Source organism: Nicotiana tabacum, chromosome 18 (genome assembly GCF_000715075.1).
Source record: "Nicotiana tabacum cultivar K326 chromosome 18, ASM71507v2, whole genome shotgun sequence".
Lineage (NCBI taxonomy): Eukaryota > Viridiplantae > Streptophyta > Magnoliopsida > Solanales > Solanaceae > Nicotiana > Nicotiana tabacum.
In genome coordinates, this window is record NC_134097.1 from 30,226,440 (window position 1) to 30,246,359 (window position 19,920).

General features: G+C 36.0%; 1 protein-coding gene across 2 annotated transcripts; it reads left to right on the plus strand.

The window, feature by feature from the left end:
* The first annotated feature begins 9,907 nt into the window (after positions 1-9,907).
* LOC107812186 (oxysterol-binding protein-related protein 4C) lies at positions 9,908-17,920 on the plus strand. Of its 2 annotated transcripts, none has more exons than XM_016637222.2 (7): positions 9,908-10,064; positions 12,469-12,627; positions 14,048-14,293; positions 15,952-16,048; positions 16,136-16,424; positions 17,171-17,273; positions 17,614-17,920. In XM_016637222.2, the coding sequence occupies exons 1-7, from the start codon at positions 10,062-10,064 to the stop codon at positions 17,866-17,868; spliced, it is 1,152 nt and encodes a 383-aa protein (XP_016492708.1). In that variant the 5' UTR covers positions 9,908-10,061; the 3' UTR covers positions 17,869-17,920. The 2 variants fall into 2 exon arrangements, with proteins under 2 accessions (XP_016492708.1, XP_075092836.1); XM_075236735.1 differs by lacking the exon at positions 9,908-10,064 and adding an exon at positions 12,003-12,247.
* Positions 17,921-19,920: the final 2,000 nt, after the last annotated feature.

The following is a 19,920-nucleotide window of genomic DNA, read 5'->3' on the forward strand; positions in this document are numbered from 1 at the left end:
TTGGTTATTTGAAAATTGCACGCCCGAATTCGGGGTGGGACAATAGCACTTGCATAGCCTTGGTTTGGAAGCACTCTAGGAGCCACTCTTGGAGGTGGCGGAGGAGGGTATGGAATATTGTTATTATCATTCGCATTGGCCTGGCAGCCTCTACGTTGTCCTTGAGGTACAAGAGGCACCTCATCATCTCCGATATCATCTACCTCATCCCCCGCAATCACATTTCTAAGAGGTTCATTAGCATTGTTCGCTACCATTTGGTACCTGAGTTATGACATAAACAAGTTAGTAACAAAGAAGGAAAGAAGAACAATACACAAAACTAACTAAATAGATAGCCAAAACCGTTAGCTCCCTGGCAACGGCACCAAAAAGTTGATCGAAGCCTACCCTACACTACTATTGAGAAGCGAGAGAGGATCGAAGCAGTTTTTACCCGATTTAGGGTCGGGATCGATTTCCACTGAGAGCTAGAAGTTGGAGTCGGGTATCTATCTAATTAGGGTTGTGTACGTGTTCCAAATTACACTTCTAAACATTTTTGGGTTTTTTTACTTCTACTTTTATCAAACTACAATGATGAATTAAACTAGAATAAGCTAAGAGTAAAATGTTGCGGGTTGCTCAAATGGTTTAAAAGGCACTAGGGTAGTGACTTCCGCCTAGGTGGTCAATTAACAGATACTTGAGTATAAGGCATGATTGAAATATTTGGGGAGTATGATATAACCGTTGTACGATTTTACCCACTCTACACCTCTCGGTGGTTCGAGTGATTTTGCCCGAATTGACTTTCTCAAGACCAATTGGGTATGCAAATTTGCGCAAGCAATCAAGGTTCAAGTTGGGTATTACTCTCTTGAGGTTTAATCTTTTAATTGGAGTTATCAATCTCTTGAGTACGCCCCAATTCCTTGTTGGACTAATTTCACAGACTCAAGCTCTCTTTCTCAAGAAGAGCTCAAGTCAACTAAACACAAACTAGTGTTTGCAACCACTAATTCAACAATTAAACATGAAATTATCCCAAATATCAAACACCCATAGTCAATCTAGCCCTAAAACACAAGACCCATCAATTACCCACACTAGGGTTGCGCCACAACCCTAGTTTATGGGTTTAGCTACTCATAATTGAAGAAGAAAAGCAAGAAATAGATGAAGAACAACTCATATTAATTAATTACTAAGATAAACAATAAGATTCAATGTTGAAATGTAGATAAAATTGCCCAAAATAGCTAAAGACTTTGAACCCACGAGCGTAGCTACAGCTAAAAACTATCTGATACCCTAAAAATGGGAAAAGAAGCTATTTATACTAAGCTAAAAAATCTGGACAAAAGTACCCCTGCGGGGCTAGTGCAGACCGCACAAAATGGTGTGCGGCCACACTAAGGCTCTGCACTTGAAAACCCATCTCTCTGAACTCAGGCACTGCGGACTGCAGAGAATGGACTGCGGCCGTAGAGGCTTCTAGTACGGTCCACATGAAATGGAGCATGGGCCGCATTGGCTTGAAACTCGGAAGTTGGCAACTCTATGATCCTTCTTACTGCAGACCGCACTAAATCGATTGCGGCCGCATTGATCCTAGTGCGGCCGAATTGCCTTTTTTCCTGAAAGCCACCTCTCTGAACCTCCTTTTGCGGACCAAACAGAATGGTGTGCGACCGCATTGGGCCTATTTTGCCTAAGCTTTGTCATGTCTTGGTACTTGTGCAAGTTTCACTCCTTTTTAGCTGATCTTTGATATCTTGCCACTTTGTTGATCAAACCGCAATCAAGCACAACTTGTGAGCCTTTTGGGACTATTTTGTACGAATTTCTAATCAAAACATAAGCAAGAAGGAGTATAAAATGCATCAAAATCCCTAGTTTAATTCAACACACACCCAATACCAACCCTCGAAGCATCACAATACACGGTATATTAACCTGAAGCTGATGGCAAAACTAACACTAGAGCTGTGGTCAAGGCAGTCTTGAGCTTCTGAAAGCTCTCCTCACACTCATTCGACCACCTGAATAGAGCACCCTTTTGAGTCAACTTGGTCAAGGGCGATGCGATAGATAAAAATCCCTGAACAAACCGGTGGTAATAACCCACCAAACCAAGAAAGCTGCAAATCTCTGTGGCTGAGGACGGTCTGGGCCAACTCTGAACCGCCTCTGTCTTCTTTGGATCAACCTGAATACCTTCGTTGGACACCACATGCCCCAAGAAAGCCGCTGAACTAAGCCAAAACTCACACTTGGAGAACTTTGCATAAAACTTCTCCTCCCTCAATCTCGGCAACACCACTCTTAAATGCTCCGCAATCTCCCCCTGACTACGTGAACACACTAGAATATCATCAATAAAAACTATAACAAATGAGTCGAGATAAGGCCGAAACACGCTGTTCATCAAATACATGAATGTTGCTAGCGCATTGGTCAGCCCAAAAGACATTACCAAGAACTCATAATGACCATATCAGGTCCTAAAAGCTGTCTTAAGAATATTCGAGTCCCTGATCTTCAACTTGTGATACCTTGAGCGGAGATTAATCTTGGAGAACACTCTCTCTCCTTGAAGCTAGTCAAACAAATCATCAATGCGAGGCAGAGGATACTTGTTCTTAATTATAACCTTGTTCAACTGCTTGTAATCAATTCACATCCTCATCGTGCCATCCTTCTTATTCACAAATAGAACAGGTGCACCCCAAGGTGACACACTAGGCTGAATAAACCCCTTATTAAGGAGTTCTTAAAGCTGCTCCTTCAACTCCTTCAACTCCACTGGTACCATATGATACGGTGGAATAGAAATGGGCTGAGAGCCCGACACCAGATCAATACCAAAATCAATATCCCTGTCTGGTGGCATGCCTGGCAAGTTTGCAGGAAACACATCGGGAAAATCCCTCACAACAGGAACAGAATCAATACTAGGAATCTCTCCACTGACATCCCTCACAAAGGCTAAGTATGAAAGAAACCCTTTCCCAACCATCCGCTGGGCCTTCAGAAATGAAATCACCCCACTGGGGACAAAATCAGTAGAACCTCGCCACTCCATCTGTGGCACACCCGGCATAGCCAACGTCACTATCTTAGCGTGACAGTCCAATATATCAAGACACAGAGATAGCCAATCCTTGCCCAATATCACATCAAAGTCCACCATATAGAGCAACAATAGATCCACTCAGGTCTACAGACCCCCAATAGTCATCATACACGACAGATACACACGGTCCACAATAATAGTATCGCATACCGGAGTAGATACACGAATAGATAAAACAAGAGACTCACAGGGCGTATCCAAATAATGAGTAAAATATGATGACACATATGAAAAAGTGGAACCGCGATCAAATAACATAGAGGCCTCTCTGCGGCAGACTGAGACAATACCTGTAATCATAACATCTGAAGCAACATTATCTGGTCTAGCTGGGAGTGCATAGAAACGAGCCTGACCACCACCTGATCAACTTCCCCCTCTAGGGTGACCCCTAGCCGAATGACCCCTACCCCTAGCTACCTGAGCAGGTGGTGAAGTAACTGGGGCTGAAGTCGAGGGCTACCCATCTGCTAAAATGGACCCTCAAGAAGACGAGGACACTACCTCCTCATATGCCCAAACTCTCCACACTCATAACAACTCCCCAATGCTGGATACGGGGACTGAAGGGAACCCCTGGCACCGGAATGACCAGTAGAAGGACCTAGTATGGAAGAACCCTGAACTGATGGAGCACGGGACGAACTCTGGGCTGGAAGGGCACTGAGTGATGAATGGCCCTGATGGAAACTATGAGAACCATGACCCGATGATGCCCCATGATAACCTGGGCGAGCTGACTGAGCCTGCCTGAATGGACGGCCTCTACTGTGCTGAAACTGACCCCTCAAAGTAGTGCTACCAAAGCTACCAGATCCCCGAGGCCTCTTGGCCTCCCTCTCCTCTCGACACTAGCGAAGAACTGACTCGATCTCGCGAGCGATGTCAACAACCTCCTCAAAAGTAGCAGCTAACACCCCCTCCTGAGTAATGAAAATCTGAAGCTGATATGTAAGGCCATCAACGAACCTCGTGATCCTCTCTCGATCTGTGGGAACCAACTAGATTACATGACGAGCTAACTTAGAGAACCGCATCTTATACTGTGTCACAGTCATATCTCCCTGACGCAACTGCTCGAACTGCCTACGTAGCTCCTCTCTACGAGACTGTGGCATATACTTCTCTAGAAAGAGAACGGAGAACTGCTGCCAGGTAGGGCCGCTGCACCAACAGGCCTACACCTCTCATAATCCTCCCACCAAGTAAATGCAGCTCCAGAAAACTGAAAGGTAGTAAATGCTACACCACTGGTCTCTAGAATACCTGATGTACAAAGAATCCTCTGACACTTGTAGAATCCATAGACATCCTCGCCCTCAGTACCATTGAAATTCGGAGGTTGAAGTCCACCAAACCTCTACAATCGACGCTGCTCATCGTCAGGCATAACTAGTACCACATACTCCTGAGCTGGTGCAACCGGTTGGGCTGGAGGTGCCCCCGGTGTCTGGAGTCCCTTCACAACCTACTCAGGTGTGCGAGCAATGGGGGTCTGAGTGCCTCCCCCGGCCTGAGAAGTAGTTGCGACCGTAGTAACTGAGACCGCCTGAGCCAAACTAGTGCACACTGATAGAATCTGAGTTACAGCCTCCTGAAGGCCTGGAATCATAATAGGCACAGCCGGTGCCTGAGCTGGTGCTGCTGGAGCATCCGCAATTGGGATCTGATCCTGAACTAGGGCGACTGGTGGATCTGTAGGTGCTGTGCGGGCTACACCTCTGCCCCTACCACGTCCTCGACCGCGTCCTCGGCCTCTAGTGGCCCCAACCGGTGGTACTAGTGGTCGTCCATCCTGACCGGTAGAATGTGTCCTCACCATTTGTGAGAGAATAGAATAACTGAAGTTTAGTACTAGAATCAACAGATTCGCACAATAGGAATTCAAGAATGAGAAATTTTCCTAAAAGGTTCTGCAGCCTCCCGAGGATAAATACAGACGTCTCTGTACCGATCCGCGAGACTCTACTAAACCGGCTCATGGCTCGCGAGACCTATGTAACCTAGGCTCTGATACCAACTTATCACGACCCCCAAATAACTCGGTCGTGATGGTGCATATCACAGTACTAGGCAAGCCAACCCAACAAGTAACCATAGTAAAATTCTTTTTTTTATAAAAACCATTTTCTAAAACTGATTAAGTCTCGAACTTTCATAAGAAACATATAAAATATTGAAACGTGCGGAAAACAGTACAAAATATACCAACACAGCTCAACAATCTGGTGTCACAAGTCTAGAGCCTCTAAATATAACTAGTCTGATTGCTTAATACATAACAAGTATAAAAATGCAGTAAACAAGGATAGGAAGGAGGAAAGTAGGGCTGCGAACGCCGTGCAGCTACTTTGCAGTCTCTGGTAAGCTCTGAAAATGCTGGAGAAACCACTCTGCCGCTCGGGCACCTAGATATGCACAAAAGGTGCAGGGAGTAACATGAGTACGCCAACTCAGTAAGTAACTAAAGTAAATAAGGTATGAGTGCAGTGACGAGCAGAAAAAAATTATATATAGAGTATAGAACAAAGTATCAAATCAAACTCAATAGTTTAAAATCCAATTATTTCGTAAAAACTTTAGTTTCAATTGAAATACTTTGAAATCATTTACTTAGCAATTTTCAACAGAGGCTCGTTATAAAAGAAGAGTGAAAACTAACAAAAATGTCATAAATAGGCCCCTCGGGCAAGGTATTACTCATAAATATAGCCTCTCGAGCAAGCCTCTCAGTCACTCGTGACTTAAATCTCATCACAAAGTACTCACACTCAGCACGTAGGCTCAATAATATCTCATAATAGTAATAATCATAATAACCGCTGCAGCGTGTATCCCGACCCATAGTTTATAATCGACTACACTCATTAGGGGTGTATAGACTCCGGAGGGCCCCCTACAGTCCAAGCGTCATATCGCTGTGGTGCGCAGCCTGGTCCCCCATATATATCGCTACGGCGTGTAGCCCGATCCATATAAGTATCGCTGCGGCGTGCAGCCCGATCCATAATATATACATATAATATTGTTGCGGCGTGCAACCCGATCCATAATATATATATATATATATATATATATATATATATATATATATAATCCTCACCATTAGGTCCTCAACCTCTCTTAGTCATTAACCTCATAGCCACTCGGGCATAACAGTAGAAATCAGGGAAACTTAGTCCAAACAGTTTTCACATTTTAAGAAGTAGAGTGATAAAAATCGGGTTTAAACAATAAACAGGTAAAACATGATTGAGGATATGCTTTCAAACAAATAGAGTGAGGAAAAACAGTAAAAATGCCCATAAGGGTCTCAACAGGTCGGCACAAGGCCCCAAATATGGCATACAACCCATAATATAGTATCAATCAATAAAATTCGTGATATCATAAGATTTCAAATCAAATACGCGGCTTAATAATCTCTACGGGACGAACCAAGTCACAATTTCTACCGGCACGCCCACACGCTCGTCACCTAGCATGTGCGTCACCACATTTATCAAAACAATACGAAATACCGGGGTTTTATACCATCAGTTCCAAATTTACAATGGTTACTTACCTCAAACCGGGTGAAATACTACTCTGCGACGCCTTTGCCTCATGCCTCGGCCTCAACTCGCGCTGAATCTACCCAAAATCAGAATCATAACATATATGTTAAGGAAACGAAGCACATGCGAAAATAATTAAATTATACCAAAAATCCCGAAATTGATCCAAACCCGACCCCCGGGCCCACATCTCAAAATTTTATAAAAATCACATCAATAGAATCCTTATCCTCTCACGAGTCTATTTATATCAAAAGCATCAAAATCGGACCTCAAATGGCCCCTCAAATACCCACTCAAAGCTCTCCAATATCAAGCCCTAATCCATCAATGTTCTTCCTTAATTTCCACTAATTCCATGATTAAAAAATAAAAAATGATCATAAACTCAAGTAATGAAGCTTAGGTAGCTTACCCAATTGACAATCTTCGATTTTCCCTTGAAATCCATTGCCCTAGCTCACTTCCCGTCTTCAAAAATGGAGAACTTAGCAAAAATTCGCGAAGGAAACCTTATATACTTTCTGACCCAGGTATTTTGTACCTGCGCTCCCTTTCTCCGCTTCTACGCTACCGCTTCTGCTGTCAATCTACCGCTTCTGCGGTTTTCACTTAAATCCTGGAACCGCACCTGCGACCTATCTTCTGCATCTGCGGTCACGCAGGTGCGCTCACGATTCTGCACCTGCGATTTCTGGTCCTCTAGCCCCTGGCCACTTCTGCGGCTTGCTTCCGCATCTACGGGAGTCGCACCTGCGGCCTCCCAATCACAGATGCGATTATGACAGCAACCATAAAACTTCAGCTGCCAAACTCTACTCCAAAATCTCCCGTCAACCATCCGAAATCACCCCGAGGCCTCGGGGACATCAACCAAAAGCACGAACTAGTCATATACCAATATCCAAACCTATACAAATCTTCAAAACACCTCAAACGACATCGAATCAACCAAATCACATCGGATTCAAGCCTAAGATTCCAAAATCTTCCAAATTTCGTTTTTGATCAAAAAGTCTATCAAACCACGTCCGAATGACCTGAAATTTTGCATACACATCCCAAATAACACAGCGGACCTACTCCAACTCCTGGAATTCAATTCCGGCCCCTATATCAAAATCTCACTTATCAACCGGAAAACGCCAAAATTCTAATTTCGCCGATTCGAGCCTAAATCTACTCCGGACCTCCAAATCTCATTCTGATCACGCTCCTAAGTCCCAAATCATCTCCCGAAGGTATCTGAACCATAAAAATTGACATCCGAGCCCTTATTCACATAAGTCAACATCCGGTTGACTTTTCCAACTTAAGCTTACTCAAAAGAGACTAAGTGTCTCAAACCTTACCAAAACCATTTCGGATTCGAACCGACTAACCTGATACCACATAACACAGATAAAAAAAGCATAAAAAACAGAAATGGGGGAAACGGAGCGGTAACATATGAAACAACCGGTCGGGTCGTTACAAAAAGATTTTACTCTTAATCTTAATTTAGTATATTTTCAAATTTAAAAATGTGTGGTTTATTGTGAATGTTGGCTTGCCTAGTATTCTATAGGCGCCATCACGGCATGTGAAATTTGGGTTGTGACATTTGGAGTCACCATTAAATTTATACCCACTTTGTACAAAAATTTATAAATTTACCCACTTTAGAATCAACTTCAGACTTATAGGGTATGAAGTTGAAGGAAAAAAAAGTCTGAAGTGCAAAATTCACTTAAGATGCACTTAAAGCCAAATAGGTCTAAAATACAATCAATATTTACATGCATTTAAAGTCAAATAGGTCTGAAGTGCAACCAATATTTATATGTACTTAATGCCAAATAGGTCTGAAGTGTAAGTTGTCGAGAAATAGTAGTTCGTTCTTCAAACTTCAACAATCCAATATACGATTCAACACCTAAATCCGCTCCAAATGATCTCAAATTTGAAACATAACCTCCAAACATCATAAAAAACAAACCCCAATCATCAATTTGTCAAAATAATGATAAATCTAATAAACTCATTTTGCAATTAAGAAGAAACTCTAAGCAATAACAAAGAAAGGAGTGCCACAACAACTTACTACTATAAAATACCTTAACACCTGCTCACAAATACCATATAAGTTCACCATCACCTTTGTTTTTAAAGCGACTAAGAAGAAGGAGGAGGAGGAAGAGAAGGAAAAAGCCTGATCAAGTTGTCTGTACTTTGGGTATTAATTTTTTTTTTAAAATGAGTATAAATTAAATGGGGGCAAACCAAATAGGACGCTTTGGGAATTTTTTTACCTTTGGCATGTTTAAATGTAATTCTACGCATTTATATGTACTTACTGCCAAATAGGTCTGAAGTATAAGTTGTCCAGAAATAGTAATTTGTTCTTCAAATTTCAACAATCCAATATACGATTCAACACCTAAATTCACTCCAAATGATCTCAAATTTGAAACAAAACCTCCAAACATCATAAAAAACAATCTTCAATCATCAATTTGTCAAAATAATAATAAATCTAATAAAACCCATTTTGCAACTAAGAAGAACCTCTAAGCAATTACAAAGAAAGGAGCACCACAACAACTCACTACTATAAAATACCATAAAAATGTTATAAGTGACAATAATTAACAAATTAAAATATTTAAAACACATGAAAAAATCTAGGCAAAAAAATAACTTTAACTTTTAAAATTCAAACACCGCCTATAAATTAGGACATAAAAAGTATATATTAAATCTTTATCTTCTACTATAAAAGATAACGAGTACAATAAACTTCGCATTTACAAAAGACACTAAATCCGTTGCAGCAAAAAGAACAATTAAGAAAACATAACAGAAAAAAAGAAAGAAAGGAAAAGCACGTACGTAGCCTCCTCCCCCTCCAAAGTTTTAAAAAGAGAGAAAGAAAAAAGGAACAAAGTCATTTGCTGAAAGACTAATTCAAAGTTTGTATAGAAAATCTAAATTGTTTAGGATTTTATGTTTGTTAATTTATTTAATTCATATTTATATGACATTTGTACTCAGAATTATATGAGAATAATTTTTTTAGTTTCTAGTTAAAACAGATTTAGTAATATTATAAATAGAGGTGTTATTAAATTATTTTTATGTGTGGAGAATTTGAAAAGAGATTTCATAAATTTATAATAAAATAATTTCTTTCCATCGCCCATGCATTAAAATTTAAAACGTTTAAAAAGCAAAAAGAAAGTAGAAAAAGAACATTTTTCAGCCGCGTAGTCTGCAGTCCAAAACCCATATAAAAGCCTCCCTTTTCCTTTGTTATTCACACCATTCCTCTCATTCATATAATTTGTTATAGTCTCTCTTCAGAAGAATCTTCAGCAACATACAACTCAATTTTATCATCAGTTTTAATGGTAATTCTTCTTCTTTCTCTCTTTCTTTATATATCTTTTAAATTTCAGATTTTAATTTAAAGAACCATTTTACTGTTTAAAATTGATGTATGTAAATTCAAGAAACCCCATTAGAAAATTGATACTCCGGCGTCTTATTTGATATCCACTAGATTTTTCCGGCGAATACTCCGGCGGGACCCCATTTGACTTCGCGCGGTTAAAGATATATTCTCATTCTCTTATCCTTCTTGTTTTATTTCCTTTTCATATTTTGGGAGTTGTCATTCTAGCAAAAAGAGAAGTACAAGCAAATTAAAGTTGGTATATATAATTTTAATAATTCATAATTATTCTTTCCTTTTTAGTTAGGCTACACATAAATATATAGTAGCTGTCACGTCTGAGAGTTTTTCTGTTGTTGTGAAAATATTTATCAAATATTGTCAGAAGAATTCATAGACGTAGTAATCTATGTTGCCTTTTTGTTTGCCATTGTCTATTTGCCTATGTTTGGGTGTAAGTTTAAAATAGTCCCTTAAATATATTCCCAAGTAATTTTAATTCTTTAAATTATACAAAATAAGTGTAGATTTAAAATAGTCCCTTAAACATACTCCTAAGTAATTATAGCTCTTTAAATTTTATAAAGATAAATATTATTAACCTCCATCAAAGATTTAATAGGTTTTGGCAGTTAGATTTGAAACTCGTAGTGTATGAACAGTTTTTTTCCTTATCCTGTTTTTGGGTTCTTTTTCGTGCACGTCTTAGTTTCTCTTTTTTCTTTTCTTTTCTAGTTTTGCGGTTTTGGGTCATTTTATTTTTGGAGAGAAAAGTTTGATTCACTTTTTTGATATTTCAAAAAGTTTGATATATGGCGGTGGGGAAATGCTTTAATTAGCTGAAGTATTGCACAATTTTTCAATATTGGAGAATCTAAGTAATTTTCGTGAAATTAAAGAAAGTGTTCGTTCACAATGCTTTATAGAATGAGGAGTACTGCTTTTCTATTACTACAAACGTAAACATGAAGTAATTGATAAGTAGCCAATTAGCAATTTGAATCAGAATTGGTCCAATTGCTATATATCAGCACTTCACAAGTTATAGAAAAACAGGAAAATATAATTTATTAGTTCAAGAAAGAAGACATAATTTTTGTAGATGAAAATTAAAATCGTAGCGATATTTTTTGTCTTAGTTTTCTAGAAGGAATGTGATGAGTAATGATTGATAACAATAGTCGACGTAGCCAAAATCATGCAGTTACAGAGTAAGGTACAAGTACTAAAGGCCATTACATCCTATGAAAGATTTTAAATTGAAATTAATAATAATAATAATAAGTAATACAGTAGATGTTATGTTTTCAAAGTCGAAATTAGTGACATTTTAGTTGAAAGTTAAATTTGAGAAAGATGATATAAAGAAATAGTGATCGCTTCTTGTGGCTACAAGGAACTTTTCTCGTTTTTATTCCTTGGATGTATCTTTTTACTAGGAATTGTTCTTGTTTCATTGTTAATGACGTTTAGTACTTAATTTTACTTTTAATAATAGATTAGGCATTATTAGTTATTCTTTGTGGTGGAGTTAGTAGTAGTGGTAAGTTAAAATTGAGATGCAAACAAAGAAGCAAGATCCTACTTTCTCTTTATTTCTTATCTTTACTATTTGGCCTTTTGTTATATTTTGCATTTCACTTGTTTTCTGTGTTGGCTTTTTCTCTGTGGAAACTAGCACTAATGCATGTCTTTTTTCAAATGCTAGAGAACTTAGCTTGATTATTATTTGGTAAAAAACAATTGCAATATTGTTCTAGAATATGCTTTACTAAGCATATTGTAAATGATTTTTAATCATTGAACTGTATGTTTAAGTTAAGTCCATATCTAGAATCACTAGGACTTTAATCGATTAAATATATTGTAGCAGGTAATTTATCTCATTTCTCATGTTTAAATTAATTTTATACAGATGCTCATTTGTGGTTATTGTTTAAGTGACCTGATCGTGTCCAAAAAAAATTTAATTGTCAGTCTACAAAAGTTGATCTCCAGCCACAAACAACAATGAGCGCCACTGTAGAGGAGTTATATATATATATATACACTATCAGTAGCTCAAAAGATAAAAAATGGCAGTCCGGTGCACTAAGCTCCCGCTATGCACGAGATTTCGGAAAGAATCGAACCACAAAGGTCTATTGTACTAATTACTTGAAAGATATGACAACCTGCTCGTATAAGGCATGCAAATTACATTAATAGTTCAAAAAAAATCTTTAAATTATCAATGCATATACTTTATGTTCTTATTACATAGACCATGTACACACTAATTTGAACTTCTTTTAAGACAATATTTTTAAAAGTAATATTTTAATGTATAAAAGAATAAAATTTGTATGGGTTTGGTACAGGTCTTAGAAGGAGAGGTGGGGCCAAGGGTAGTTCTAACAGCACCCTTATCATTGGAGGGGGAATCAGATGCTTCTGATTACAAAGCTCCTAATCTGCTACAGCGCATTCTAAGCCTCTTGAGTAATGTACGGCCAGGATCTGATCTCACCCGTATTCAGGCAAGTATTATTTTTACCTTTTATCTCGTGTATAATAAACAATTTTTTTTTAAAAAAAAAGAACAATTGTTTTGATTCTACTGCTAATAAGTAGGAAGATGGAGTTGGAGTTTGATACCGCAAAAAAGTCAAAATTGCAATAATTTAATTGTCCAAATTAAATTAGTTTTATGTTTTTGTTATTTTTAAATATGTTGGTGAGGTAATTCCCACTTTGTCTATTTCAATGATGACTAGGACAGAATCTTTTTAGTTGTTTCAATTCACTAAATTGAACAAAGATATAGGGTGTGTTTGGTACGAAGGATAACATTTTTCGGAAAATGTTTTCTCAGGTTGGCTTAACTGTTTTGAAAAATATTTTCCTTATCAATTCATTTTCCTCCAATTAGAGGAAAATGTTTTCCACCAACCCAACCCAACCCCTTTTAAAAAAAAGGGTTTTTTTTCCTTTTTCAAATTTCAGTTTTTCCGTTACCACCCACCCAACTACCCCTCCATCCCCCGCCGCAAAAAAAAAAAAAAAATATTTTTTTTACTTTTTGCAATTTCAAATTTCTGTTTTTTCATTTTTCTGCACCACCCACCACACACCCCAACCCACCCGCAAAAAAATAATTTACTTTTTTTTTTGTAATTTAAATTTCTGTTTTTTTTTTCGTTTTACTGCCCCCTGCGGTTTTAAAAATTTAGCGGTTCGAAAGTTTATGAAATTTGTAGGTCCGGAAGGTTGTTGGTTTGAAAGTCTATGACTTCATGTTTATTATATCTAAATTATTTATGAATACTCTTGAGAAGTCATTTTCCTTAATTTGTGTACCAAACACCGGAAAATGAATAAGATTATTACTTGTTTTCCAAGAACACATTTCCTTGGAAAACATTTTCCGTTATACCAAACACACCCATAGAATTATCAATTTTTTTAGTTGGTCCCTCAATTTTCTCTTCTTTCTTTCTTTTTCTTCAAGTATCTGTTCAGTTGTATATGTTGAGAATCATTTGTTGGTAGGGAAAGAGGAACATAATATGAAAAAGAAGAAAAAAAGGGGGGGAAGTATTTGCTAGCATAGTGAATATAATCTTGTTAGCTTGACAAAGTAGCTAGAAAATCCATTTTTCTGTTATTCATATACGTTTTTGGGCGAACCAATCTAGTTAAAAAGATTTTAAAATATATATTTATATCACATCCTTTGAGATGCAGCCCTTCCCTGTATCATATGTGAACGCGAGACGCTTTGTGCACCGGACTGGCCCTTTTTATATACTTATTACTTACTCTGCTACGAATATCAATCATAAATGAGTTTGCACCCGTTACTTAAAATTCTAATGAATTCATCTCTGATGAGCACACTAATATTTTTGTTGATAATTAACCTACCCTTTGTTTTCCTTTTTTGAAATGTAATTTCAGCTACCTCCACTATTCAACCTCCCAAAGTCACAGCTACAATGCTATGGGGAATCAGTATATTGCATCAACAGTGACATGTTAAGCAAGTGTGGGAAAGGGGAAACTTCAGTTGAAAGAATGATAGCAGTGGTGGGTTGGAGCATATCCACATTGCGCCCTTTGATGTTTGGTGTGGCTCCTTTTAATCCCATTCTTGGTGAAACTCACCATGTTTCTAGAGCCTCTCTCAATGTCCTCTTGGAACAGGTAAAATATCTCTTCAAAATATTTATATTAAATGTGAACATATTAACTCAAATAGCCTCTAATTCAATTGCTTAAACTAAAAGTAGTTGACAGATCAATAATATATGTATAATCCAAGTATAATACGTCTAAATCATGTATAACCAATGAATATTATATGTATATTGGAGAAAAAAAATAGTGAATCTGATCAATAGAGGTATCACTACTCTTCAAAATATTGATATAGAATGTGAACGCAACAACAACAATAACGATCCAGTGAAATCCCACTACTGAGATTTGGGGATGATAATGTGTACGCAAACCTTACCCCTACCCCGAGGGGTAGAGAGGCTGTTTCCGAAAGACCCTTGCTGAAGAAGACGAAAAGAGGCAATATATCAGTACCATCAATAAAAACCATAGAAAAGAAATATAACAGCATCACAAGAACTAGGAAATAACTAAAAAGCAAAACAATAATCAGTAGATGAAGCTCGACACTAAGAGGAACGAAAGAGTAGTGAGAACTCAACACTAACCACTAGCAGTTTAAGACTAAATTCTGACAGACTAGCCTCACTCTGTTGCGCCATTAAAATATGCCTAACTACCTCCTAACCTACAATTTTAATTCTCGACCTCCACAACTTCCTGTTTAAAGCCATGTACTCGGTAATATAAAGTCACGCTATATCCTACCTGATCACCTTTCCGCAATTACTTATTTTATTTTGTTGGTTATAGTCCCACTAGTCCCTTAATGTTTTTTTAGAGGAGCCGGTGAACATGAGTAAGATTAGAGTCACGTGGATTTGACTGATTGAGCTGATACTATTCAATAGTTGTTCGTACATGATTACCTTTAGTGGTCGTTTGGTAGGTGGGATAAGAGGTGAGATTAAATTTATATCTCCAACCAAATAAGATATAAATTTAATGTCATTTATCCCATCTTATGCCATCAAATATGGTATTATTTTATCCGCATACCAAAAGACCCGTTAGAGATAGAGACAACTTTATGGGGATAGTAATTGCGTAGGAAAAGATTTTATGCTATCAACTCCACTTGCAAAATTGTTTCAAATGTGTGAAACTAATTACAACAAGTGATTTCATTAACTTTATTATATGGAGGCTAGTAAGATGGAGAAATTTTAATTAGGAAAGTTTGGATTAATTGTACATTTTAAGGGAATGTCTTTAGAATATTTAAAAATGGAAAGTTTGGATTAATTATATTTTAAGGGAATGTCTTCAAAACGTTGTATTTCGGGTAAAGTTTTCTTTAAAAATGTAGGGGTACTGGAAAATTTTCATTATCCTGGAGGTGGTGGGCCTTGTCGCGGATGGGCTTAGCCTTTTGTACTTCATGTTGTCTTCAATCTTCATATGAGATGGCTAATGGGCCGATTGCTAACCCAAATTAATCGTACAAATAGTATGAGCTAGCCAGTTTTCGGACTTGTAACTAAAAAATAATCAATGACAGCACGGTGTAACCCTAAAATAAATTTTGTCTCATAAAAAATGACAGCACGGTGCACAAAGCATCTGACGTTCACGCCTAAGGGGTTATGATGTAGGTAGCCTCATCAATGGCTGATTTTATGGGCCGAACCCGTAACTTATAGGTTACACGGAGATTTAACTTTGATGTTTTATGATGTTAGGTTTCCCATCATCCACCAGTGACTGCTCTTCATGCAACTGATGAGAAAGAGAACATTGAAATGATATGGTGCCATAATCCTGTCCCAAAATTCTATGGTACTATTTTTAATTTATGTGACACTTTAGTAAACAATTATTTTTTATTTAGCGATTTTCCATTGATTTCGATTTCAATTGTGTCAGGTACAAAAATAGAAACTGAGGTGCATGGAAAAAGGGAATTGAAGCTTTTAAATAGGCAAGAAACTTATGTGATGAACTCACCAAAGCTAGTAATCAGACTTCTCCCATTTCCTGGTGTTGATTGGGTGGGAAATGTCACAATTAAGTGTGAAGAAACTGGTCTTCAAGCTGATTTATATTACAAAGGAAGTTCTTTCCTAAGCAATAGTGGAATTAGATCTGTTAAAGGCAGGATTTTTATGCCTTCATCTTCAGACACTATCTCTGAGATCAATGGCCATTGGGATAGGTAAACTTTCCCTTATAACTAGACAAATATTTCCTTCCTTTTTCTCCATTTACTGTTTAAACATTTAGATAAATAAATTACAACAAAAAAGATAAAGGATGTGTGTGGTAAATATATTTTTTACAAAGCAAGGTGTTCCAGAAAGACTTTTTTTTTTTTTTTGGTGAAAAATCTAGTAACATGTTTGGTGCTTCAAAATCTCATTTGGTTAAAAAAATCTATACTCTATTCACTTTTACTTGTTCACTATGGACTTTGCTCACTTCTTAAAAAATAATAAATGAAGTGCATAATTTAACATGATACCCATATTAATTGATGCATATTTTTAATGAATTTGATAAAATGATTTGCAATGAGCAATTACTACTGTGGGCAGTGGCGGAGCCACCTTATAGGAAGGGGTGTCAAATGACACCCCTTTGCACGAAAAATATACTGTGTAGGTAGGTAAAAAAAAATAAATTATATGTATATATACTATGTATTGACTCCCTTAATTTTCTGATATATTTACTTTTATATATTTTGACACCCCTTAACGAAAATTCTGGCTCCGCCACTGACTGTGGGTATAACAGGAAAAAAATTTGTATTCCCGTGATATGCTAAAATTAAAGTGACAAGTAAAAGTGAAAATCTATTTTTAGTTTTAATTTCATATTAATCTTGCATATTTACAAAATGTTTTCTTTTTCTAATATTTTTCAATGTTTCAATTTTAATTGTTTTTTTATTGTCCACAGAACTGTTACAGTTAAGGATATAACTACTGGAAAAGTCAATGAGATTTACAATGCAAAGGAAGTACTATCTGGAATGAAGACTCCTATTGTGAAAGATCCAAAGGTATATTTCTTCAATTCTATTAGAAAAATGGACTTTTTTTAATAAAGAAAGCGACGAAAAGTATGGGACTAATATGCATGCACCTCAACTATTTCATTGATACCGACTACCATCAACATAAGTATCGGGTAATACTGCCAGTGAAGGCTCAATGAGAACAAATCATCTACTAGAATTCGAAGCCAGATCTTATTTTTACCTATTTCATTGACTATAAGGTCAAACTCTCGAATGCACTCACATAGGCAGATTTGGGGGATTTAAACAATTCAGCTAGATAAAATTTTATATTCTTCTTCTACTTATAGTATAGCTTATACTATTTGCCTGAATTTATTAGGTTGTTATGCCAAGTGAATCAACAGTGGTATGGGGAGAGCTAAGTCAAGCAATCCTAAGTATAAATTGGGATAAAGCAAAGCAAGCAAAGACAGTAGTAGAAGAAAGGGAAAGAGAACTTGCTAGAGAAAGGAAATCCAAATCTGAAATTTGGGTTCCAAAACATTTTACAATATCCTATAGTAAAGAGTCAGGGTGGGACCCCACACCAAATGAGAAGTGGGTCCCTCCAGCTCCAATTATTGTTCCTACTTGATCAATATGTAAATTGTAACGTGGGAAAATCAAATTTAGGTCATTTTCCTACATTAAATCATATGTTTATTTGTATGTAGGTGTAGTTAGGTAAATTATAAATTGTCAATCAGTTGGCTCTACTTGTCTCCCTCTTAATTGTAATCTGAACTGATAATTAAAGGAGTTAAATTTTGGAATAGAAAGCGCTGACTTTAAAGGGCTTATCCATTGTAAAATAAAATAGCTGGGTGTGGATGAACGAAACAGAAAATCTACTGAAAGCTATTTTTTTTTCTCTATTGACTTTTTATAAATTTGCTTGCAATAGTTAATGAAATAGTTGACTATTTTATATATATATATATATATATATATATATATATATATATATATTACATGTATATAAGTTTTAACTATATTTAATAAATAAAAATGCTTATTGTAGTGTAGTTGATAAATATTTTTAAATTTTTTTTTATAATTTTATCATTTAACGTATTATTTCAAACTTGGACTTATAAGTTTTGAATGCTCCAATAAATTTTTTTTTTTTTTTGAAATAGGTAACTCGAATAAATGCTAAACCAAAATCAAATCAAAATTAATGCTAACAAAAGACATTCAATTCAATTGTACTAGAAATGCCAATAGTGTTGGATAGGGGTGTATATAGGTCGGGTTGGTTCGGATTCTATAATTACCAAACCAAACCAATTGTATAGGATTATTAAATCTAAAGACCAAACCAAACCAAACCAATAAAACTCGCATTTTTCACTCTCGATTTTTCTCGGATTTTCTCGGGTTTTCGGGTTATTCGGATTTTTTCGGGTTCTTTTTCCCGGTAAAATCTTCGTAGAACAAAACATATAAGTTATGCTCAAAATATTTCTTTAATCCTAGTATAATACAGCTATATAAAGTATTTTCCAAGAAAATAATACGAATTATGAAATGTGTCATGACATTATCCTAAAATATTCTATAATAAAGACAATAAAATTATGTAATATGAAAAAAAAGCCATAATAAAAATAAGCATAATCTAAAAGTACTAAGTCATGCTAAAATGAGTAGACTAATAAGAGAGTATTAATTACATGACTAAACGCTAAAGAAAAAATAAAAATAGGTTATGCATTTTTATCTAAATTATTGCAAAACAAAAAAAAAATAGATATTCAATACATTCCCGTTCGTAGTATTGAATTGAATGTCTTTTGTTAGCATTAGTATTGATTTGATTTTGGTTTGGGCTTTTGTTAGCATTATTTAATTTACTAATATTAATGACTATAAAACTTATTGGAACATTCAAAAGTTCTAAGTCCAACCTTGAAATAATACCTTAAAAGATAAAATTATGAATCTTTTTAATAAATATTTATAAATTACATCACAATAAATATATTTATATGTTAAATATATCTAAAATTTCTATATATGTAATGTCGGGTTGGTTTGGTTTCGGTTTGACTTTCTTTAGTTAAAACCAAACCAATTATTGTCGGATTCTTTTTCCAACACGAAACCAAATCAAACCAAACCATAGTCGGATTTTTTTTCTCGGTTTGACTCAGATTATCGGGTTGGTACGGTTTGTCGGTTTTCTTTGTATACCCCTAGTGTTAGATATCTATTTTTTTTTTAGTTTTTTCATGATTTAGATTAAATACACAACTTATTTTTTCCAGTGTTTAGTCATATAAATAATAGTAGTACTTATTAGTCATACTTATTTTAGCAACTTAGTAATTTTAGATTATATTTATTTTTATTATGGCTTATTAAAAATATTTATTTTGTGCAATTTTATTTTTTATATTGTTGAATATTTTAGTATAATGCTATGACATATCTCATATTTTATGTTATTTTCTTGAAAATACCTTATGTAGTTATGTCTTACTAGAATTAAAGAAATATTTGGAGCGCAAATTTTATATTTTGTGCTTGAAAAATTTATGGAAAAAACCCCCGAAAAAAATCGAGATTAAAAAATTTGACTTTTATTGATTTGGTTTGGTCTTTAAATTTAACAACCTGACATAATTAATTTGGTTTGGTAATT

Excerpts from the sequence above, each read along its gene's own strand:
- LOC107812186 (XM_075236735.1), top strand. The coding sequence starts at position 12,119 with ATGAGCGCCACTGTAGAGGAGTTATATATATATATATACACTATCAGT. Across the intron at positions 16,049-16,135 it reads TCCTGTCCCAAAATTCTATG|GTACAAAAATAGAAACTGAG; the intron begins GTACTATTTTTA and ends CAATTGTGTCAG. Across the intron at positions 17,274-17,613 it reads CTATTGTGAAAGATCCAAAG|GTTGTTATGCCAAGTGAATC; the intron begins GTATATTTCTTC and ends TGAATTTATTAG.